Genomic DNA, 24087 nt, shown 5'->3' with positions numbered 1-24087 from the left:
CCTGGTACCCGGATCTTCAGGAATTACTGGTGGAAGATCCGTGGCCGCTTCCTCTAAGAGAGGACCTGTTGTTACAGGGTCCATGCGTGTTTCCAGACTTACCGCGGCTGCGTTTGACGGCATGGAGTTTGAGCGCCAGATCTTAGCTCGTAAGGGTATTCCCGGGGAGGTCATTCCCACTCTCATTAAGGCTAGGAAGGAGGTTACGGCGAAACATTATCACCGTATTTGGAGAAAGTATGTTTCCTGGTGTGAGTCTAAAAGGGCTCCTGCGGAAGATTTTCACTTGGGTCGCTTTCTCCACTTTTTGCAGGCTGGAGTTGATGCAGGCCTGAAATTAGGCTCCATCAAAGTGCAGATTTCGGCTTTGTCTATTTTCTTTCAAAAAGAATTAGCTGTCCTCCCAGAGGTTCAGACTTTTGTGAAAGGAGTAATGCATATCAATCCTCCGTTTGTGCCTCCTGTAGCTCCATGGGATCTTGATGTGGTCTTACGGTTTCTCATGTCTTCCTGGTTTGAACCTTTGCGTAATGTTGAGTTGAAATTTCTCACTTGGAAGGTAGTTGTGCTGTTGGCGCTGGCGTCTGCCAGGCGAGTGTCAGAGTTGGCGGCCTTATCTCATAAGAGCCCGTACTTGATTTTTCATTCGGATAGGGCGGAATTGAGGACTCGTCAACAATTTCTGCCGAAGGTGGTTTCTTTATTTCACATTAACCAACCCATTGTGGTCCCGGTTGCTACGGAGGCTGTGGCGATTCCAAAATCTCTGGATGTTGTGAGAGCTTTGAAGATCTACGTCACTAGGACAGCTGTTGCCAGAAAAACTGAGGCGCTGTTTGTCCTGTATGCTTCCAGCAAGATTGGTCATCCTGCTTCAAAACAGACTATTGCTCGCTGGCTTTGTAGTACGATTCAGCAGGCTCATTCTTCGGCCGGGCTACCGGTGCCGAGGTCAGTAAAAGCCCATTCTACCAGAAAAGTGGGCTCATCTTGGGCGGCTGCCCGAGGCGTCTCTGCTTTACAGCTTTGCAGAGCAGCTACTTGTTCGGGTTCAAACACTTTTGCTAAGTTCTATAAGTTTGATACCCTGGCTGATGAGGACCTTGCGTTTGCTCAGTCGGTGCTGCAGAGTCGTCCGCACTCTCCCGCCCATTCTGGAGCTTTGGTATAAACCCCATGGTCCTTTTGTAGTCCCCAGCATCCTCTAGGATGTAAGAGAAAATAGGATTTTGGTACCTACCGGTAAATCCTTTTCTCCTAGTCCGTAGAGGATGCTGGGCGCCCATCCCAGTGCGGACTGTTACTTGCAGTGTTTTCTTGCTGGTAAAATTAGTTTATACACGGGTTGTGTATTTCTTGTTTTCAGCTTGTTGCTGTTGTTACTTCATACTGTTCTTTGGTTTACTGTTACTCAGGTTGTACGGTATGGTTGTGGTGTGGGCTGGTGTGTTTGTAGCCCTTAGTTTAAACAAAAATCCTTTCCTCTAAATGTCCGTCTCTCCTGGGCACAGTTCCTATAACTGGGGTCTGGAGGAGGGGCATAGAGGGAGGAGCCAGTTCACACCCAGTTAAAATCTTTTCAGTGTGCCCAAGCTCCTGCGGATCCCATCTATGCCCCATGGTCCTTTTGGAGTCCCCAGCATCCTCTACGGACTAGGAGAAAAGGATTTACCGGTAGGTACCAAAATCCTATTTTCTGCTCTTAGAACACGCAACTCCTAGTAGCTGGAGGAAGAAAGTGTTTCATAGTAGTCTATGGTAATTTCTCCTGCATCTGTCACACTGGCATTTAAGCTGCTGAATAATGTAGCTGCTCAGATCCTGTGTTTAGCTTTGCAGTCACCTTTCTGGCAGCAGTTTTCTACTGAGTGAGAATCTGTCATGGGACACCACCCTAAGGGTGGTATCCGAGTAGAACTTTTCTAGCTATGAAAGCATTAATGTCGTAGCTTTAATGGTGACAGCCTGTGTAGTGAATGTGGAGAACTCCTACCTTGTTATACAAAAGCCTTTAAACTGGGTTGGTTTCGATTTACCAGCGTTCGGGATGCCGGTGGTCAGAATACCGGTAGCGGCATGTCGATGTAGGGAATCCCAACATAGGAAGGTAAGTATACTTACCTTGGCCCCCTAACCCTCCCTCCCCGCAGCTTAAACCTACCCCTCCCCGCAGGCTAACCCTCCCCACAGGTACCTAAACAACGTCCCCCCCCTCTCCACAGCCTAAACCTAACCCCTCCGGGGGGCAGCCTAACCCTGAACCCTCATCCCACCACTCCCCTTCCCCAGGGCTTACTTTTCCAGCAGGCCATTGTCTGCTTCTTCTGCATCCTGGCTGTCGAGATTCCGGCGCAGGGAAGGTGAACCTATTCGGGATGCCTGTGTCTGGACCGGATCCCTTTGAGCTCAGGATATTTTAAATGTCACTTCAAAACTTAGATGTTCATGTGTAATATGGAAGGAGTGTTCCTCCTTTACCTAAATGTATCAGAATGGGGATGATTAGGCCCCATGATTGGTAGCACTGGTAGTTTATGTTAAGGAGCCGGGGTAGGGGGTTAGTCCAGTAATACTAATTCTAGCTCTTTCCCCTTGTCCCCTGAGGGTCTCTCCTTTTGGAGAGAGCCAAATAATCTGATCGCTAGGGGGTAGTTTTGACCTATTGTGGGGCGGCCCCCGAGCCTTGCGGCGAAGGGAAGCCCAAAAAGACCCTTGCTCCCTAAGTGGCCTTTTGGCTATGGGATCAGGGATTCAAGGGGTCTTCCCTACTTTGACGAATGGGGACCTAAATAATCCCTTTTCCCCTCAGTGAGGCCTTTTGGCTCACAAGTGGATGGGGAGAAACGGGGCCCTTCTCCAAAGTCCCAAGCCCCCCGCACTGTTTTTGTATTGCACTGGGTGATCAAAAACAAAAATCACTAGTTATTAGGTTAGAATACACTACTGTACTTTGCGCTCTATATTCAAAGTACCTAAAAAGGGGCTATACAGGAGATATTACTTGTAGCCACAATGACTAAATAGTTAGGCATTTCTTTAAGAAAACAGGGATAGTGTGTGTTACTTCAGTTCCACAGTAACATACACACTTCCGATGTCATGGGGGAGAGTTATCAAAGCTTGGAGAGAGAGCGAATACTAACCAATCAGTTCCTAATTGTTATGTTTCAAACACAGCCTGTAAATTGACAGGAGCTGATTGGTTAGTGCTTTATCTCTCTCCACTTTATCTGTCTCCAAACTTCGATAAATCTGCCCCAATATTTGCATCTGTATCATATGTCTTTACTGCTAATATGACAAAACAAAGTAAATCTGTACTGTCCATGTTATTTTTCCCATCCGTTGTTAGTTAATAAATGAGTCTCTGTGCCCAAAATGCATTTATCACAGTGTCCATACAAAAGTCATTGCTCATCATATGTGTTCTTTCTGTTTGCACTGATTGTTCTGTTGTCGCCCTTATTAACAGTTTGGATGGACTCATGTCACTTTGCTGATCACTGTCACTCAATCTCATCTAGTCATCCAAAATCTTTTTGAAGGGATGATCTGGTAAGACACCAGTTTTTGTTTAAATCACTGCTGTACACTGTTTCCATCTCTTCATTATCATGTTCATTCAGCATTTCAATGTTATGTTCTAAATGTTAAATTCTAATTATAGCAGTTAATAAAATATTGTACTCTGCTACCAGTATTTTTCATATACCCCGGACGTAAGCAGAGGTAGCTATTGTTGAAGGATATATTGGTGTTTTTTTAGCACCTTTTGTACTCACAGTGAAACCACACTGGGCGATATATCGTCCATGTGATCGAACGAATGGTATATTGGTTGCAGGATGAGGGGGTGTACACACGATATTTCTGTGAACGTCGTCGTTCACAGACATATGGTGACATCCCTGCAGCACATCCAATGCCCAATATATCTGCAAGGACTGGGCGGGCAATTTCAAATATCAAGTGGCCGATTAATAAGTGTATATGCATACCAGAATCGTCTGCTTTGTCGGTGAGAAGGTCGCGTCCACCAACATGTCAACCCAGTGTATATCCAGTTTAACCATGAGTATTTTGCAAAAGATACAATAACAAATTAAGGTTTTCCTATCCTGCTGAAAAGAACAAATGTGTATTTTTGCTACCGATACATATTTATTCATTTTCTTAACATTTATTTCTATAGGGTACACTAATTCCACTATTGTATATTGTATTTAAATTCTTGCTGGTCTGTGTCTCGGGTAGGCCACTAGTGGCACACCAGATGTTGTAGAACTAAACATCCCAGCATGCCTTGCCACAGTTTGGTGTTGGGGGATGCAGAAACAGTTGCTGGGCATGCTGGGATGTATAGTTTCACAGCATTTGGAGTACCACTGGTTGCCTGTGCTTGTTCTGTGCCTTACTATAGTGGTTATCTTGTAATCTACATAATCCCATGTTTGTAACATGCATTTCATTTTTATCATTTACTAATGCTTTATATATAAAACATTGATTATTTGGTAATGTTAATTATTTCTCTATCGTCCTAGTGGATGCTGGGGTTCCTGAAAGGACCATGGGGAATAGCGGCTCCGCAGGAGACAGGGCACAAAAAGTAAAGCTTTATGATCAGGTGGTGTGTACTGGCTCCTCCCCCTATGACCCTCCTCCAAGCCTCAGTTAGGTTTTTGTGCCCGTCCGAGAAGGGTGCAATCTAGGTGGCTCTCCTAAAGAGCTGCTTAGAAAAGTTTAGCTTAGGTTTTTTATTTTACAGTGAGTCCTGCTGGCAACAGGATCACTGCAACGAGGGACTTAGGGGAGAAGAAGTGAACTCGCCTGCGTGCAGGATGGATTGGCTTCTTTGGCTACTGGACATTAGCTCCAGAGGGACGATCACAGGTACAGCCTGGATGGTCACCGGAGCCTCGCCGCCGGCCCCCTTGCAGATGCTGAAAAGAGAAGAAGGTCCAGAATCGGCGGCAGAAGACTCCTCAGTCTTCTTAAGGTAGCGCACTGCAGCTGTGCGCCATTGCTCTCAGCACACTTCACACGGCAGTCACTGAGGGTGCAGGGCGCTGGGGGGGGGCGCCCTGGGAAGCAATGTAAACCTATTTTTTGGCATAAAATACCTCACATATAGCCTCCGGGGGCTATATGGAGATATTTAACCCCTGCCAGAATCCGTTAAAGAGCGGGAGACGAGCCTGCCGAAAAAGGGGCGGGGCCTATCTCCTCAGCACACAGCGCCATTTTCCTCACACAGCTCCGCTGGTCAGGAAGGCTCCCAGGCTCTCCCCTGCACTGCACTACAGAAACAGGGTAAAACAAGAGAGGGGGGGCAAAATTGTGGCAAAATTATATATATTAAAGCAGCTATATAGGGAGCACTTATTATAAGGCTATCCCTGTCATATATAGCGCTTTTGGTGTGTGCTGGCAAACTCTCCCTCTGTCTCCCCAAAGGGCTAGTGGGGTCCTGTCTTCTTTAAGAGCATTCCCTGTGTGTCTGCTGTGTGTCGGTACGTGTGTGTCGACATGTATGAGGACGATATTGGTGTGGAGGCGGAGCAATTGCCAAATATGGGGATGTCACCCCCTAGGGAGTCGACACCAGAATGGATGGCTTTATTTATGGAATTACGGGATAGTGTCAACACGCTAAAGCAGTCGTTTGACGACATGAGACGGCCGGACAATCAATCAGCACCTGTCCAGGCGCCTCAAACACCGTCAGGGGCTGTAAAACGCCCGTTACCTCAGTCGGTCGACACGGACCCAGACACAGGCACTGATTCCAGTGGCGACGGTGACGAATCAACCGTATTTTCCAGTAGGGCCACACGTTATATGATTTTGGCAATGAAGGAGGCGTTACATATTGCTGATACTACAGGTACCACAAAACAGGGTATTATGTGGGGTGTGAAAAAACTACCTATAGTTTTTCCTGAATCAGATGAATTAAATGAGGTGTGTGATGAAGCGTGGGTTGCCCCCGATAAAAAACTGCTAATTTCAAAGAAGTTATTGGCTTTATACCCTTTCCCGCCAGAGGTTAGGGCGCGCTGGGAAACACCTCCTAGGGTGGACAAGGCGCTCACACGCTTATCAAAACAAGTGGCGTTACCCTCTCCTGAGACGGCCGCACTTAAAGATCCAGCAGATAGGAGGATGGAAAATATCCAAAAAAGTATATACACACATACAGGTGTTATACTACGACCAGCTATAGCGACAGCCTGGATGTGCAGTGCTGGGGTAGCTTGGTCAGAGTCCCTGATTGAAAATATTGATACCCTGGATAGGGACAATGTTTTACTGTCTTTAGAGCAAATAAAGGATGCTTTTCTTTATATGCGTGATGCACAGAGGGATATTTGCACACTGGCATCACGGGTAAGTGCTATGTCCATTTCGGCCAGAAGAAGTTTATGGACGCGACAGTGGTCAGGTGATGCGGACTCAAAACGGCATATGGAAGTTTTGCCGTATAAAGGGGAGGAGTTATTTGGTGTTGGTCTATCGGATTTGGTGGCCACGGCTACAGCCGGGAAATCCACCTTTTTACCTCAAGTCACTCCCCAACAGAAAAAGACACCGACTTTTCAGCCGCAGCCCTTTCGTTCCTTTAAAAACAAGAGAGCAAAGGGATATTCATATCTGCCACGAGGCAGAGGAAAGGGGAAGAGACTGCAACAGGCAGCTCCTTCCCAGGAACAGAAGCCCTCCCCCGCTTCTACAAAAGCCTCAGCATGACGCTGGGGCTTCTCAAGCGGACTCGGGGGCGGTGGGGGGTCGTCTCAAGAATTTCAGCGCGCAGTGGGCTCACTCGCAGGTGGATCCCTGGATCCTGCAGATAATATCTCAGGGTTACAGGTTGGAACTAGAGACGTCTCCACCTCGCCGTTTCCTGAAGTCTGCTTTACCAACGTCCCCCTCCGACAGGGTGACGGTCTTGGAAGCCATTCACAAGCTGTACTCTCAGCAGGTGATAGTCAAGGTACCCCTTTTACAACAAGGAAAGGGGTATTATTCCACTCTATTTGTGGTACCGAAGCCGGATGGCTCGGAAAGACCTATTCTAAATCTGAAATCCTTGAACCTGTACATAAAAAAGTTCAAGTTCAAGATGGAGTCACTCAGAGCGGTGATAGCGAACCTGGAAGAAGGGGACTTTATGGTATCCTTGGACATCAAGGATGCGTATCTCCACGTTCCAATTTACCCCTCACACCAGGGGTACCTCAGGTTCGTCGTACAGAACTGTCACTATCAGTTTCAGACGCTGCCGTTTGGATTGTCCACGGCACCTCGGGTCTTTACCAAGGTAATGGCCGAGATGATGATTCTTCTTCGAAGAAAAGGCATATTAATTATCCCATACTTGGACGATCTCCTAATAAGGGCAAGGTCCAGAGAACAGCTAGAGATGGGACTAGCACTGTCTCAAGAAGTGCTAAAGCAGCACGGGTGGATTCTGAATATTCCAAAATCCCAGTTAATTCCGACAACACGTCTGCTGTTCTTAGGGATGATTCTGGACACGGTTCAGAAAAAGGTTTTTCTCCCGGAGGAAAAAGCCAAGGAGTTATCCGAACTTGTCAGGAACCTCCTAAAACCAGGAAAGGTGTCTGTACATCAATGCACAAGAGTCCTGGGAAAAATGGTGGCTTCTTACGAAGCAATTCCATTCGGCAGATTCCACGCAAGAGTTTTCCAGAGGGATCTGCTGGACAAATGGTCAGGGTCGCATCTTCAGATGCACCAGCGGATAACCCTGTCTCCAAGGACAAGGGTATCTCTTCTGTGGTGGTTGCAGAGTGCTCATCTATTGGAGGGCCGCAGATTCGGCATACAGGATTGGATCCTGGTGACCACGGACGCCAGCCTGAGAGGCTGGGGAGCAGTCACACAAGGAAGAAACTTCCAGGGCGTGTGGTCGAGCCTGGAAACGTCTCTTCACATAAACATTCTGGAACTAAGAGCAATCTACAATGCTCTAAGCCAGGCAGAACCTCTGCTTCAAGGAAAACCGGTGTTGATCCAGTCGGACAACATCACGGCAGTCGCCCATGTAAACAGACAGGGCGGCACAAGAAGCAGGAGTGCAATGGCAGAAGCTGCAAGGATTCTTCGCTGGGCGGAGAATCATGTGATAGCACTGTCAGCAGTGTTCATCCCGGGAGTGGACAACTGGGAAGCAGACTTCCTCAGCAGACACGACCTTCACCCGGGAGAGTGGGGACTTCATCCAGAAGTTTTCCACATGCTTGTAACCCGTTGGGAAAGACCAATGGTGGACATGATGGCGTCTCGCCTCAACAAAAAACTGGACAGGTATTGCGCCAGGTCAAGAGATCCGCAGGCAATAGCTGTGGACGCGCTGGTAACGCCTTGGGTGTACCAGTCGGTGTATGTGTTTCCTCCTCTGCCTCTCATACCAAAAGTATTGAGAATTATACGGCAAAGAGGCGTAAGAACGATACTAGTGGCTCCGGATTGGCCAAGAAGGACTTGGTACCCGGAACTTCAAGAGATGATCACGGAGGATCCGTGGCCTCTACCTCTGAGAAGGGACCTGCTTCAGCAGGGTCCCTGTCTGTTTCAAGACTTACCGCGGCTGCGTTTGACGGCATGGCGGTTGAACGCCGGATCCTAAAGGGAAAAGGCATTCCGGAAGAAGTCATTCCTACCTTGATTAAAGCAAGGAAGGAAGTAACCGCGCAACATTATCACCGCATTTGGCGAAAATATGTTGCGTGGTGCGAGGATCGGAGTGCTCCGACGGAGGAATTTCAACTGGGTCGATTCCTACATTTCCTGCAATCAGGATTGTCTATGGGTCTCAAATTGGGATCTATTAAGGTTCAAATTTCGGCCCTGTCGATTTTCTTCCAGAAAGAATTGGCTTCAGTTCCTGAAGTCCAGACCTTTGTTAAGGGAGTACTGCATATACAGCCCCCTGTGGTGCCTCCAGTGGCACCGTGGGATCTCAATGTTGTTTTGGACTTTCTCAAATCTCATTGGTTTGAACCACTAAAAAATGTGGATTTGAAATATCTCACATGGAAAGTGACCATGCTACTAGCCCTGGCTTCGGCCAGGAGAGTGTCAGAACTGGCAGCTTTATCTTACAAAAGCCCATATCTGATTTTCCATTCGGACAGGGCAGAACTGCGGACTCGTCCGCATTTTCTCCCTAAGGTGGTGTCAGCATTTCATCTGAACCAGCCTATTGTAGTGCCTGCGGCTACAAGCGACTTGGAGGACTCCAAGTTGTTGGACGTTGTCAGAGCTTTAAAAATATACATTTCAAGGACAGCTGGAGTCAGGAAATCTGACTCACTGTTTATACTATATGCTCCCAACAAGTTGGGCGCTCCTGCGTCTAAGCAGACTATTGCGCGCTGGATTTGTAGTACGATTCAGCTTGCACATTCTGTGGCAGGCCTGCCACAGCCAAAATCGGTAAATGCCCACTCCACAAGGAAGGTGGGTTCTTCTTGGGCGGCTGCCCGAGGGGTCTCGGCATTACAACTCTGCCGAGCGGCTACGTGGTCGGGGGAGAACACGTTTGTAAAATTCTACAAATTTGATACCCTGGCTAAGGAGGACCTGGAGTTCTCTCATTCGGTGCTGCAGAGTCATCCGCACTCTCCCGCCCGTTTGGGAGCTTTGGTATAATCCCCATGGTCCTTTCAGGAACCCCAGCATCCACTAGGACGATAGAGAAAATAAGAATTTACTTACCGATAATTCTATTTCTCGGAGTCCGTAGTGGATGCTGGGCGCCCATCCCAAGTGCGGATTATCTGCAATAATTGTACATAGTTATTGTTACCTAAATCGGGTTATTGTTGTAGGGAGCCATCTTTCAGAGGCTCTTCTGTTATCATACTGTTAACTGGGTTTAGATCACAGGTTGTACGGTGTGATTGGTGTGGCTGGTATGAGTCTTACCCGGGATTCATAAATCCTTCCTTATTGTGTACGCTCGTCCGGGCACAGTATCCTAACTGAGGCTTGGAGGAGGGTCATAGGGGGAGGAGCCAGTACACACCACCTGATCATAAAGCTTTACTTTTTGTGCCCTGTCTCCTGCGGAGCCGCTATTCCCCATGGTCCTTTCAGGAACCCCAGCATCCACTACGGACTCCGAGAAATAGAATTATCGGTAAGTAAATTCTTATTTTTTCTGCAGCAGGTTACATTGGTTTCCACAGGGAAAACATTGGGGTGTAGAGTGGATCTTGATCCAAAGGCACCAGCAGGCTAAAGCTTTAGCTGTCCCAGGATGCATTGGGGCTTCCTCTATAACCCCGCCTCCGGGCACTGAGAGCTCAGTTTCGAGTTGGTGCCTGCAGCAGCAGGTCACCTGAACAGGAGGGCTGCACTGGGCAGCCTTGAAAAAGTTTTTCTGAAGAAGATTTTTTCATCTCTGGCTGGGCTGGCAGCGCTGTTAGTCAGAGTGACATTCAGCGCTGCAGCTCCATCACTTCCCAAGCGGCATTACTCCCGAAGCCTGGTTCCCGGGTACTTGCAGTGGACAAGTCACGGCTTAGGCACAGTGTTGCAGACCGCGCTCCTTGTTTGCGTGGCTGCTACGGGGAGGAGGTAAGAGGGTCCCCACGCAGGACCCGCCATTAAATCGCGTTTCGTCCGCGACCTAGGGTGACGGGTCGCGGCGCTGGCGTGGACACTGTCACTGAGCAGGGACCCTGCTAGACCACCAGGGTGATAGAGCACAGGTCGGATGTACTAACGCCCCGTTTAATAAGGCTCGCTAGTACCTGGGGTGGAAGTCCAGCATAAAGGAGGTGGCGTTTGCCCTGTAGCCCCTCCCCTGGCCCAGGGCGCCATCTCAAAGATTTCCCGCCCTGGAGCTGCCTCACACTCTTCCTCACTCCCTGACTGAGACACTGAGCGCCATCTTCTGAGCATAGCTGCTGCTGGTCTCCAGGATTGCAGGGAAGGTCTCCCTTGTAAAGCCGCCTGTACACATTTACAAACACTTGAGTATCCTACATGTCTTGATACAGACAGCGTTAGTTGAGAAAAAGTGTACCATTTACAGAATATATTGTACGAGTATTCTGATATATCTTCCAGTCACTGACTGTGCTGTGATATATAGATACATACATATACTAGTCCAGTGCAGCTTTATTGTGATAATTTCTGCATTGCCTGTGACTGTGTGACTGTATGCCTGTATCTGCTGTGTGGTTTCACTCTGTGTTTCCCAGATATAACTGTCACTATTTTCTGTACCCTGGGTTAGGTGCATTTGGGTCAAATAACATAGTATTACACATACGTATATTCTACTGTGTTACTGTCACATAATACCGGATTTTATTCACAGGTATTGTACTTGGTCTGGCTTTATCGTACTAAGTAGCCCTGTTGTTGCATTTCTCTCATAATGTCAGAAAGGGCAGTAAATCAGTAGAAACTCCTGCATCATGCAGAGCATGCTCCAAGGATTTACTAGAGGGGGAAGTGTTGTATGAAGGTCTGTGTATTAATTGCCATGCACCTCCCAGTCAGTCCGCAGCTCCTGCATCTATATAGGAGCCACCCTGGGCTGCGTTCACCACCACCTGGGTACTCTGGTGGAACACCTAGCGCCCACTATGGGACTGCCGGTGCCACGAAGTCCACAAATTGTCCCTATGATTAATCCGCCTTGGGCGGAAAATTTGTCTAACCAACTGCAGCAATTAAATCAGTCTCTGGTTAGACAGAAATCTACACCAGGTCACTCTTATACACCTGGGTCCTCTAAGCGGGCTGCTTCCTCCTCACAATCCACAAACCTATCTGATGTTTCATCCAAAGAGGACGGGGAGCTTACAGTCCTGTCAGACACTGAATCATGTGTTACTGATGAGGATTCTCCCTTGCAGATTGATGTCCCTGCCTTAGTGGTTGCTTGTAAGCATATCCTACAAATCACTGATGATGAGGATTCCACCATACAGGTATTGTGACAAAGAAAACTGATAAGTTTAAACAGCAGAAGGTGGTTAAAACTATATTACCCCATTCTGATCATCTTGTGGACATCAGGCGGGAACCCTGGTCTAATCCAGGGAAGAAATTCCCTCTGCCTAAACGGGCCTTAGCTCGCTATCCTCTCCCTGCAGAGTTATGTAACAAATGGGAGACTCCATCACCGGTGGATTCTCATGTCACCCGTCTTGTGGTGTCGTCCACTCTGCCTGTCACCTCACTGAAGGAACCGACAGATAAGCGTGTTGAGGGATGCCTGAAGACTATTTACTCCCTTACGGGGGCTTTTCACAGACCCACTATAGCTATTGAGGCGTGGGTTTAGGCATTAGAGGATATATCTGACAATGCCAGTCTCACATTACCATCTCCTAATACATTCAGGAGGCGTCCTCTGAGGCGGGTGTATTGGCAGCCAAGGCGTCGACCATGTCTGTCCTGGCTCGCCGCATACTGTGGTTGAGGTCGTGAAAAGTGGACCTGGACTCACTGGGGACATTTTGTTTGGGGAAGACCTAAATAATATAGTGTCTGAATTAGCAGCCACTAAAACAGCTTTTCTCCCCACTACTAATCCTTCTGCACAGAAGGCAAAAGGTACCACTTTTCGTTCCTTTCAGCCTCAAGGGAAAGCAAAAGGTCAGGCATACCCGAGACAATCTTGTGCACCCGAAACCACTAAGCCCAAGGCGAAACAATCCTGGTCAGCCCGACAGCCTGCTTCAAAACATGACAGGCCTGCTGCATGACGGGTTGGGCCTCCCTCTGGGGGATCTCAGGGTGGGAGGCCGACTTTTACAGTTCGTCCAGGTCTGGCTAAAGACCACTTCAGATGCATGGGTACTGGACGTTGTCTCCTTCAAGAGACGTCCCCCACGCCAGTTCTGCACTATGGCCTTCCCTACGGAACCATTAAAGGTGCAAGCTCTACAAACTGTGGTGAGTTCTCTACTGAGTACAGGAGTGGTTGTGCAGTGTTTAATACACTATCTCTTGGCCTTCCTCATGGAAGTGTCAAAATTCCTTTGCTGGGCGGAACGCCATCTGCCAGCCATACCAGAAGTGTTCATTCCGGGCATCCTAAACTGGGATGCGGACTTTCTCAGTTGCTAGGATGTGCACACCGGAGAGTGGAGTCTTCATCCAGAAGTCTTTCAACTCCTAGTGGACAGGTGGGGTCTACTGGATGTAGACCTCATGGCGTCTCGACACAATCACGAGGTTCCGGTCTTCGGATCTCGGACCAGGGATCCTCGAGCAGTGTTCGTGGACGCACTGGCGGTCCCATGGAACTTTCGGCTGCCCTATGTGTTCCCTCCAGTGTCACTCCTGCCTAAGGTACTACGGAAGGTGAAACAAGAAGGAGGAATGCTACTTCTAGTCGCTCCAGCGTGGCCCAGACGGCATTGGTACTCAGACCTGCAGGGTCTGTTGACAGGGCATCTCCTTCTACTTCCTCAACGACCAGACCTCCTCGTACAGGGCCCTTGTCTCTACCCAGACCTGGCCAGACTGGCTTTGACTGGCTCTTGAAGCTTCACTCCTGAGAGCCAAAGGATTTTTTCCGAGGCGGTTGTTCAAACTATGTTGAAGGGCCGCAAATCGACCTCTGCCCGGGTCTGGAATTCTTACTTCACTTGGTGTGCTGATAAGAATTATGATGCCTACAGTTTCAGAACTTCCAGAATTCTGATTTTTCTGCAAAGAGGCCTGGACTTAGGCCTCTGTCTGGGATTCAGAGGAAAATTACATCTATTTCTGACATTTATACTTTCACTCAGGGTGTCCTATGGATTCAGCCTCCCTGTGTTCCTCCTGTGACCCCATGGGATCTGTCTGCTGTACTACATGCCCTGCAAGAGTCTCCATTTGAACCTCTTGAATCAGTGGACCTTAAATGGCTCACGGCCAAGGTCCTGTTCTTGCTGACTATTGCCTCTGCAAGACGAGTGTCGGACTTAGGCGCTTTGTCCTGTCGTCCACCCTTGCTGATATTTCACCATGACCGGGCAGTTCTATGAACTCAACCAAGTTATTTACGTAAGGTGGTTTCATCATTTCACCTTAACCAAGAGATTGTGGTTCCGGCCTTTATCTCTTCGGACTTGTATTGCAAAGAGTGTTCTTTGTATGTGGTAAGGGATCTCCATATATATGTGGAGAGGACTGCCTCTATCAGGAGGTCAGATACCCTTTTTGTTCTGTTTGGTTTCCACAGATGTGGCTGGCCTGCGAACAAGCAAAACTTGGCCAGATGGATTAGAATGGTGATTGCACAAGCTTATGCGCAGGCAGGACTCCCAGCTCCTGCTATTGGACCTTCTTGGGCGGCCCGCCGTGGCGCGTCTGCAGAACAATTGTGCAAGGGGGCTACGTGGTCCTCAGTGAACACATTTCTTAGGATCAATGCCTTTGATACCTTCGCCTCCCAGAATACTTCCTTTAGACACCGGATTCTCACATCCGCTAAGGCGGGTCCCCTCCCTTGAGGAACTGCTTTAGGACATCCCCGATGTTTTCCCTGTGGAGACCAATGTAACCTGCTGCAGAAAAGGACAGTTATGGTAGACTTACCATTGTTAATGCTCTTTCTGCGAGGTACATTGGGTTCCACAGGGCGCCCACCCTGACGCACCTAGCTTCTTTGGGTTGTATGGCATTAGCTGCTGGTACCTTCTCTTGTCTTGAGAATGTGGTTCTATGTGACTAGCATCTGCCTTCTCTATTGCCTGCTCCTGCATTGGATTGGTTAACGAAACTGAGCTCTCAGTGCCTGGAGGCGGGGTTATAAAGGAGGCCCCAATGCATGCTGGGACAGCTAAAGCTTTAGCCTGTTGGTGCCTCTGGATCAAGATCCATTCTACACCCCGATGTTTTCCCTGTGGAACCCAATGTACCTCACAGAAAAAGAGTTAACAATGGTAAGTCTACCATAACTCTCCTTTTCTTGTAATTTATTTTTAGTAGTCCTTTTTCTTTTTCTTTGAGTCCTATAATTTAATGGCATTTAGTCTAATGCTTGCACATCAGCTATATATATATATATATATATATATATATATATACATGCGAAAGCCCTCACTCACTGACTCATCACTAATTCTCTTCCTGATATGTTAGGAAGCTGAAATTTAACATCGGTATTCTGCAGGTGGGAAATAGGAAAACTACGAAATTAGAATGTCAATAAATCTCCCCCTAGGGGATGAAAAGGTGGTTTACATAATTAGGTCATTACCGATGTGTGGCTTGCGTTGCATGAACGATAACGCCCAAACAAACAACCGGATCAACATTTGGATTGCAATTCATGTAGTGGAGGTGCACCTAAACTACAAAAAATGGTGCTGTCACTTTTTACTGTATCTGCTACGAGTGCTCCTCTGGTAACACCAAGAACCATGGATTAATATTTACTGACATTAAGATGTCTCAAATTTACATCTCTAAAAATGTACCAAATTTTTAACACTCTTACATATTTATAACCGTGAAAATCAGAGACTCCCGTGCAAAGAACGGGTAAAACAGCTAGTTTACACATTTGTCACAAATTCCCATTATTTAACTAACGGCTTTGAAGTGCTGTATGTGAATAGACCTTAACCTTTATTACATTGGGCCTTATTCAGCATCGTTTTCTTATGCGATGCGACCGTATTTTCCGATTGTTGGCCCAGTTCTGGGCAACGTAATCGCATTGATGCGAACGCCTTTTTAAAAAAAAAAAAATTCGACAATTTTTATTGAAATTTGTTGAAATATAAAACACTTGACAAAACAATTAGAACATTGCTGTTAGTAACCATGATAAGCAGCACTGAGAAATCCGTACATAGACATAAAATATAATCAGGCATCGGTGTGCGTGCCCAGTGTGTATATAACCATATAGGTGTACAGTGAGGAAAACAGAGATTCCAAGTGACATTAATTAATCATGGCATCTTTCACAAAATACTTTATACATTTGCAGTGGATATAGAGATTAGTAGCCTAAATATAAAACACAGTAAATAGCAGCACTGTGTAATAATTACATACGACAACCTAACCTCTACAGGTTAACGCCAGGAAATATTGTAATGTAACCGACCTGGCACTGATGCGAATGCCTTTGCATGGTTGACAGGCCAAGGCATTTGCGGGGCAGCCGGAGGAGGTGACGAGGCATTGCGGGTGCGTGGTGTTTTTGAGGCGGCCGCGTGACATCACACACCGCCGTAGCGAAGGAGAAAATGCCCGTGCTGCGCCTGCCTTCGTAGGCAGGCGGGCTTCCCTGGTTTTGCGGGGACAGTGATGCGATCGCATTTGAATTGTGAACGCATCGCTGGTGGCTATTAGCATGCTGAACGGCCTTGCCCTGTGCTGGGCAGCCCCCAGCATGCAATCGTTAGTGGTTGCAGTTATGCTATTTCAGCAAAACTGTAAGTGATACGGAATAGGGTCCAATGTCACACTTTCTTGTTCCTTCTAAATGGCATGCACAGATTGTATAATTGTAAGTTTAATGCAGATGCACAAAGGGCTAATCATACCTATATTTGCTATATAAGTACAGTATATGTGAAAATAAGTGTTCCCAAATGCAGCATGCATACAGGTTACATTTAAACAAATCTTTTAAACTATATCTACTGCACAATTGTAGATTCTGCATACTTTGAGTTTCATTATAATCCACCTGTAAAATTGTAGAAGGTTTAAAGTAATTCACTGCACTGAGAACTGTGGTGCAATGGAATAAGTTCTGCCACCCTTAAAACATCAAGATACATTGACACTGTGATGTCCTCATTCTGCCACCTCCCCCTCTTCTAAACAGCATCTCATCAGTGGGGAAGGGACTGGGAAGTGTGATTTCCTGCCTTTCAACCTATTGCGTTGCTGAGAATGAGCTGGACTCATTCTTAGCACTTTGGATGTATACAGTATGCTGAGGACCACTTGTTCTTAGCACTGAAGGGGTTTGAATGAAAAGTACTTGAATACCGGCTTGTGTCATCTTACAGGTTACTAGAGTTATGTCAAAGAATTACAATTTTTACTAACCCTAACGAACCAGATATTAGGTAATCATGACAGGGGATTTGATTCCTGTTTTGTCAGAAGACATTATGAGTTTGCAATTGCCTATACTCCCAGTGTCCTATAGTCCTCTCCAGAGAGAAGGGAGAGATTTATCGTATGTGGTGGGAACTTGTAAACTAAATCGGACAGGAATTTTTTGTAAGAAAATGATTTCATTGTGTTGTGATACATTCAGCTTATCCATGTGATCTGTTTATATAAAATCTCATTTTCCTTGTTGGTACAGCCCATTTGTTTATGTTTATATTGCTTCTATTAGATCACGTTTGTAGCCTTGTAATTGGCCATTGTCATTATCTAGGTTTCATTTATATTAAAACAAATCTGTCTTATTACTTATTCTTTTACTGTTGCTTTAATGTTTTCATAGGTTTTTAGTTCCAGTGTCCATCGTTATCTGCAATGATATCATGGCTTATCTGTTTGGATTCTTTTTTGGCAGGACCCCACTAATAAAGGTAAGTACCAGTCAGGCAATTAATACATGCTTGGAAGGAGGTGAACACATTATTATATTCAGTCTTCATCTCCAGCTCATTACTATGTAGCCAATGACCAGCTCCTGGACTGGGCTTTAAATAATATGGAAAGGAATACTAAGAATAATAGTGAGACCATAACATGCTGAGGCTACCAAGGGGAATCTCCTCACATCTCTGATGCATTGCTCTTTCTCTAAACCATTATAATTCAATACAGCACATTTCTCTAACGTCCTAGAGGATGCTGGGGTCCACATTAGTACCATGGGGTAAAGACGGGTCCACCAGGAGCCATTGGCACTTTAACAGTTTAAGAGTGTGGGCTGGCTCCTCCCTCTATGCCCCTCCTACCAGACTCAGTTTAGAAATTGTGCCCGGAGGAGCCGGTCACAGCTAGGGGAGCTCTCCTGAGCTTTCCTGGAAAAAGTTTATTTTAGAGTTTGTTTATTTTTCAGGGAGGCTGCTGGCAACAGACTCCCTGCAGCGTGGGACTAAGGGGGTGAGCAGTGTCCGCCCTGCGGGGTCTGAGCCACGGACTCCGCTGACTGGACACTGAGCTCCAGAGGGGCTGATCGGTCTCCGCTACAGGGGCACCGCTCACCCCAGCAGCATGCCGCCGACCCCTTACAGAGCTGAAGGATGTGGTGAGTTAGTCACCGACCCCCCTAGCAAGCGGGGGGGGCCGGTGTGAAGATGGCGGCAACAGGGGTGGGAACGCGGTATTAACCGCGCTCCCGAATGGTAACCAGAGGCACACTGTGCGGCACTGTGAGGGGAGCCCTGGGCCAGCGCTTACCCCTCACACTTGGTCAGCAAGCCTGTCGGACCCCAGGGATACAGCCAGCACAACTCCTCAGACCAAAACGTAAACACATTTGAGCGGTAAGACAGCGCCGGGAAGGGGGCGGAGCTTCTCAGAGCGGACCTGCAGCATTCCAGCTCCATTTTCCTCCATGCTGCAAGCAGAAGGAAGATCATCATCCACTCCACAGCAGCTCCAGTTACTTTACCGGTACCAGGGGGTTGTAGAGGGAGAGGCTGAATTCTTGACTGTGTGTCCTATTAAGGAGCACAAGTCAGTTCTGGTATGAGGTGTTCCTTAGTTTAGATAGCGCTGGTGTGGGTTGGCTCCAATCTCTGTCTCTCTCTTGCCATTCTTGGGGTGGAAACTCTGTCTTACCCCATCCTGTGTGTGTGTGGTGTGTTTGGTGGTCACTAGCAGCGATGTCCAGGGATACAGTGTCATATGCTGCAGAGGATTTATCCTCCCAGGATGATCCCATTCCATGCAATCAGGTTAGCACTGGTTTAGCACAGATTCCAGCAAGGGAACCAGAGTGGTTTTCCTCTATCAGGACTTGGATTTCCCAGATTTCTGACAGGGTTACCAGTAATGAGTCGGCAACCCAGGTCTTACAGTCCTCTATGGCTGTGTGGCCCTTGTCAGGTACCTCGGGTCACCCCGCTATATATCCCCACAAACGTGCACTTGTGCAGGTAACAGAAGACGACACGGATACCGATTCTGACACTACAGATGGTGACGGGAATGTGTTTCGGGGGTCCGCATCTCTTGCAAGGGGGGGTGCAGCTGTTGATAGAGGCAATTAGGGATGTGTTAAATGTTAATGATACCACACCTGAGCAGGTTGAGGAGGCTTTCTTCACTGAAAACAAGAAAGCTTCACTAACCTTCCATGCATCAAAAGAGCTGAATGCTATATTTGAAAAGGCCTGGGTGAATCCTGAAAAGAAGTTTCAGATCCCTAAAAGGGTTCTGGTAGCTTTTCCTTTCCCTGAGGAGGATAAGAAAAAGTGGGAAATCCCGCCTATTGACGCATCTGTATCCAGACTCTCGAAGAAGGTGGTTTTACCGGTACCGGGATCTACCGCTTTAAAGGAGCCGGTTGATAGAATTCAGGGGCCATCTTACGTCCCACTATTGCTAGTGCATGGATGGCTATAGTGAAATGGTCGGCTGCCTTGATGGAGGATTTGGATACGATGGATAGGGATGACGTTGCTTTGTACTTGCGTAACATTCATGATTCTGTAGGTTTCATGGTGGAATCTATGAAAGACCTGGGTTCCATGGCTGCGGGAATTTCTTCCATGTCTGTTTCAGCTTGTCGGGGGCCGTGGCTCCGCCAGTGGTCGGCTGACGCGGAATCCAGAAAGAGTGTGGATGGCACCAACCTGCCTGCTTCGTGGGACTTAGGGGAGGGGGAACGCCCCAACCGCCTGAAGGATTAATGGTCCCATTCCCCGCTGACAGGACACTAACTCCTGAGGAAACTATTCGCAAGCCCCACCACGGCGAGCGTACATTCCCGCAGCATGCCGCCACCCCTAACAGAGCCAGAAGTTTGAAGAGTGGTGAGTACTAAGCCGGCGTCCCAGTTAGCGGGTCGCCGGCCATTATGGTGGCATGAGGGTACGGAGACGCACAGCTTCTAACCGTGGCGGATTACGTCTCCAGACTCAGTACACAACTGCGTCTCAGTACACTGTACACAGTACCCACACTGGCAAACAAAGCCTTAAAACGGTTCTGTCTCCATTTTAAGCACAGATTACTTCAGCCAGTATAAAAAAAGCGGGAAGACTGCACACCATTGAAGGGGCGGGGCTTCACTGAGCGGATCCAGCAGCTCACCAGCACCATTTTCCCTCTGCAGTGGACACAGACGCTGACTGACAGGGACGCGCAGCTCCTCCGGTGTGACTCCAGATTACATAGTTTTGACAAAAAAGGGGCAAAGGGAAAGGGAAAACTTCTGCACCAGTCAAAAGGTCAACATGTGTTCTTTCTAATATAGTATGAACCCCATTAATACATGTATTGTGGTGTTAATTCACTATCATATGTTGGGGGTGCCGCCGTAGACAATAAGATTGAAGACACAAAAGAAATAGGAAAGATTGTCTCTTGGTTGGCGCACAAAAGCAGAAAAAGATGATTTAATCTAAAATATAACTTTTAATAGTAATCAATTAAAATTGATGTGAAATATATATGGAAAGATATTTTATTAATAAAAGATGTTACATCTATTAAAAATATTCACTGTGTGTCACTTGTTTTATTTCCATTTATGGTAATATTATTATTCTAAGGATCCGGACCACTCGTAGCAGTCTGAAGGTTTCCAATGTAAACATATGTCCAACAAATTGTTATGATTTTTTAAGTAGTATGTCACTAAGCAGGGGACCTAAAGGAAGGCTTGTGTGGAATGGAGGGTTCCCTGTATCCCTATCTAACCTTAATTTAGGTATAGTACATTCAGGTCTCCTTTCCACCCTATTAATTTATTACAGAAAAGGTATCCCGTAATATAATGCACTTTTAATGCAGTGCCATTTATCTAATACCCCCGTCCTGTGATTTCTCATACAAAATTATTGCTTGCCTGTTCATATTACCAGGCTGAATTGTTGAGGAAAAAACACTGTAACAAGTTGGACCATACAATGTTACGATCCCCTTTTACATTGACACAGCACTGTAACTATTTACTTCTCTTCTATAGTAAGGAGATTTCTAGATATAGTGGGATAAATTAATATATAATATGCTTATATTCAGCATCACAAGCGTGTCATTGACAGTTTTATCCCACAAGCCTTCCTTTAGGTCCCCTGCTTAGTGACATACTACTTAAAAAAATCATAACAATTTGTTGGACATATGTTTACATTGGAAACCTTCAGACTGCTACGAGTGGTCCGGATCCTTAGAATAATAATATTACCATAAATGGAAATAAAACAAGTGACACACAGTGAATATTTTTAATAGATGTAACATCTTTTATTAATAAAATATCTTTCCATATATATTTCACATCAATTTTAATTGATTACTATTAAAAGTTATATTTTAGATTAAATCATCTTTTTCTCCTTTTGTGCGCCAACCAAGAGACAATCTTTCCTATTTCTTTTGTGACTCCAGATTACATCAGCAGTACCAGAGGGTCATAGCAGGGGTGAAGCGATTATTAGTGTACTAAGTCCCCAATCTGGGTACTTAGTCTGCGACCCGGCTAAGCTTGGCATTAGCAATAAAGGTGCGGTGTGCTGGCTCCAAATACCTCGGTGTCTCCCTGGAAGTGCTCTTTGTGGGTTAATTGTGTTTTTAACCTTTCCTGTGTGTGTGTGTGTGTGTGTGCTGTCACATTTACAATATGTCAGGCAAAGAGTGTGTTTCATGTATGGCAGAGTGTTCCTCTTCCCCAGGGAGCTCACTACTATGTACTAAGTGTAGTGCACCTTCTCAGGCTAGCGGAGCTGAACCAGCGTGGCTGGATTCCCTCAAAGGAATGATTTCCAATATCTCTAATAAACTGTCCGGCTATGAGAAAGAGACACAATACTCAAGACAGTCTGTGGATGAGATTCAGAACAGAGACTCAGTCGCCAAACAAGCGTCTCAGTCCGTTGCCATTTGTCCACAAAAACTAACTCTGGCCCATATTCTGCAGTCTGACTCTGACGCCGAGGGTTCAGACATGGAGGAGGGGGAGGAGGATTCAGAAGGGGGGGGGGGGACGACGCTGCTCTCTCACAGGTAATAGAGGATCTTATAGAAGCTATTAGAGATGTGCTACAAATTCCTGATAAGGTGACAGAGTAGTGTGAGGAATCTTATTTTAATGTAAAAAAGAAGTTCTCAGTCACTTTTCCTGTGTTACTCTAATCTTTTCCTTTTCCTCCTGAGGATAGGTAAAATGGGAAAGTCCACCGATAGTGGATGCATCTGTGTCCAGGTTGTCACGGAAGATTGTGTTACCCATCCCTAGTGCAGCCTTCCTGAAAGACACAGCTGATTGTAAGATTGAGACTACACTCAAATCCTTGTACACAGCTGCTGGGGTGGCTCAGAGACCCACTATAGCATGTGCATGGATTACTGAAGCCATTGCTAAATGGTCGGGCAACCTTATTGAAGGGTTGGATTTCTTATCTAGGGGGGAGATTTTGTTACTCCTGCAACATATACAGGACTCTGCAAACTTTATGGTGGAAGCCATAAAAGAAGTGCGTTTGCTTAATGCACGCACCACTGCTACGGCAGTGTCAGCACGCAGGAGCTTATAGTTACGCCAGTGGACTGCGGACTCCAAGAAAGGCGTGGAAGGCCTACCCTTCACAGGAGAGGCCTTTTTTGGAGATGAACTGGAGAAATGGATATCCAAAGCTACTGTGGGTAAGTCCACATATCTTCCTTCTGCAGCTCCCCCAACCAGGAAGACCTACTCAGGACCTATCCTACAGTCCTTTCAGACTGCCAAGTTTAGGGTCAAAGTCAGAGGATCTTCTACTGCCAACAGAGGCGAAAGAGGTAAACCACGCAAACCAGCAACTGCAGGTTCTCAGGAACAGAGCTCCAGTTCTGCTTCCTCAAAGCCTTCTGAATGATGGTAGACCGCGAGGCCCGGAAGACTGGCAGGTGGGAGCCCGACTAAAAAATTTCAGTCACATCTGGATAACATCATGCCGGGATCCCTGGGTCATAGATCTTATTTCCCAGGGCTACAGACTGGAGTTTCAGGAGCTCCCACCTCACAGATTCTTCAAATCAGGCTTACCAGTTTCACAAGAGGCAAGTATAACCTTACAGGATGCCATTCAAAAACTGGTGCAATTGAATGTTTCTCCTCCTTTGCTGGCTTCTCCATCAACTATGACAAATCAGAGGCTTTAGCCATATTTCCTCAAGTCACCATGGGCTGGGATACTCCTTTTCCATTCCGTTGGGCTCCTACACATATTACATACCTTGGGATTCTTCTTCCCTCTGACCCCACCCGTCTCTATTCTGACAATATACCTCCTATTCTTGTCAAAATTCAGACTGAACTGCTGCTCTGGCAAACACTACCCCTCAATTTAATGGGACGATGCAACCTAGTTAAAATGGCTAGCTTTCCCAAACTACTCTATGTCCTCCAGATGGTTCCGATAATGCTCTTGAAATCTGACTTGTCTTCCCTTAACTCGTCCATCTCCAAATTTATTTGGGCCAATAAACGTCCCAGAATAAGCTTTTTCAAATTGTCCCAGACGGTACAGAAAGGGGGTATGAATCTGCCGGACATAGAGCAGTACAATAGAGCATGCTTTTACGTTTCGCTATGGACTAGCTTAGAGGTACTTCAGTCTTTACCGACTGGATGATTGACTCCCAACTCTGTGCCCCTCTATCCTTACACTTTCTTCTCCATGCGACTAAATCTGAACTATTGTCCTTGCACATTGACAACCCACTTTTGACTTCTACCATAATAGCATGGCGGCTGTCTAGAAAATCTCTGCAGCTACAATACACCTACTCATTATTTTTGCCTTTGGTCAGTAATCTGCAGTTTCAGAATGGTAAAGCCTCTTTTCCCTTCACCGCTTGGCACGCGGCTGGAATTATACAGATCGCCGACCTTCTGGACTCGGGGAAGCAGTTACTCTCCTTCGCTGATGTACTGACTAAATTTAACACCAACCC

The 24087-nt window shown here is 46.8% G+C and overlaps 1 protein-coding gene across 1 annotated transcript in view; it reads left to right on the top strand.

Moving 5' to 3' along the window:
* The window catches only part of CDS1 (CDP-diacylglycerol synthase 1), a 163549-nt gene that overhangs the window by 108390 nt on the left and 31072 nt on the right, over positions 1–24087 (top strand). The window contains exons 7-8 of the mRNA XM_063919902.1: positions 3473–3555; positions 17471–17558. Of these exons, the coding sequence (XP_063775972.1) occupies positions 3473–3555; positions 17471–17558 (171 nt within the window). The remainder of the gene's footprint in view (positions 1–3472; positions 3556–17470; positions 17559–24087) is intronic.

The sequence above is a fragment of the Pseudophryne corroboree genome, chromosome 1, assembly GCF_028390025.1.
Source record: "Pseudophryne corroboree isolate aPseCor3 chromosome 1, aPseCor3.hap2, whole genome shotgun sequence".
Lineage (NCBI taxonomy): Eukaryota > Metazoa > Chordata > Amphibia > Anura > Myobatrachidae > Pseudophryne > Pseudophryne corroboree.
Note: the sequence above shows the minus strand (reverse complement) of the source record. Positions and strands in the feature narration are given on the sequence as shown.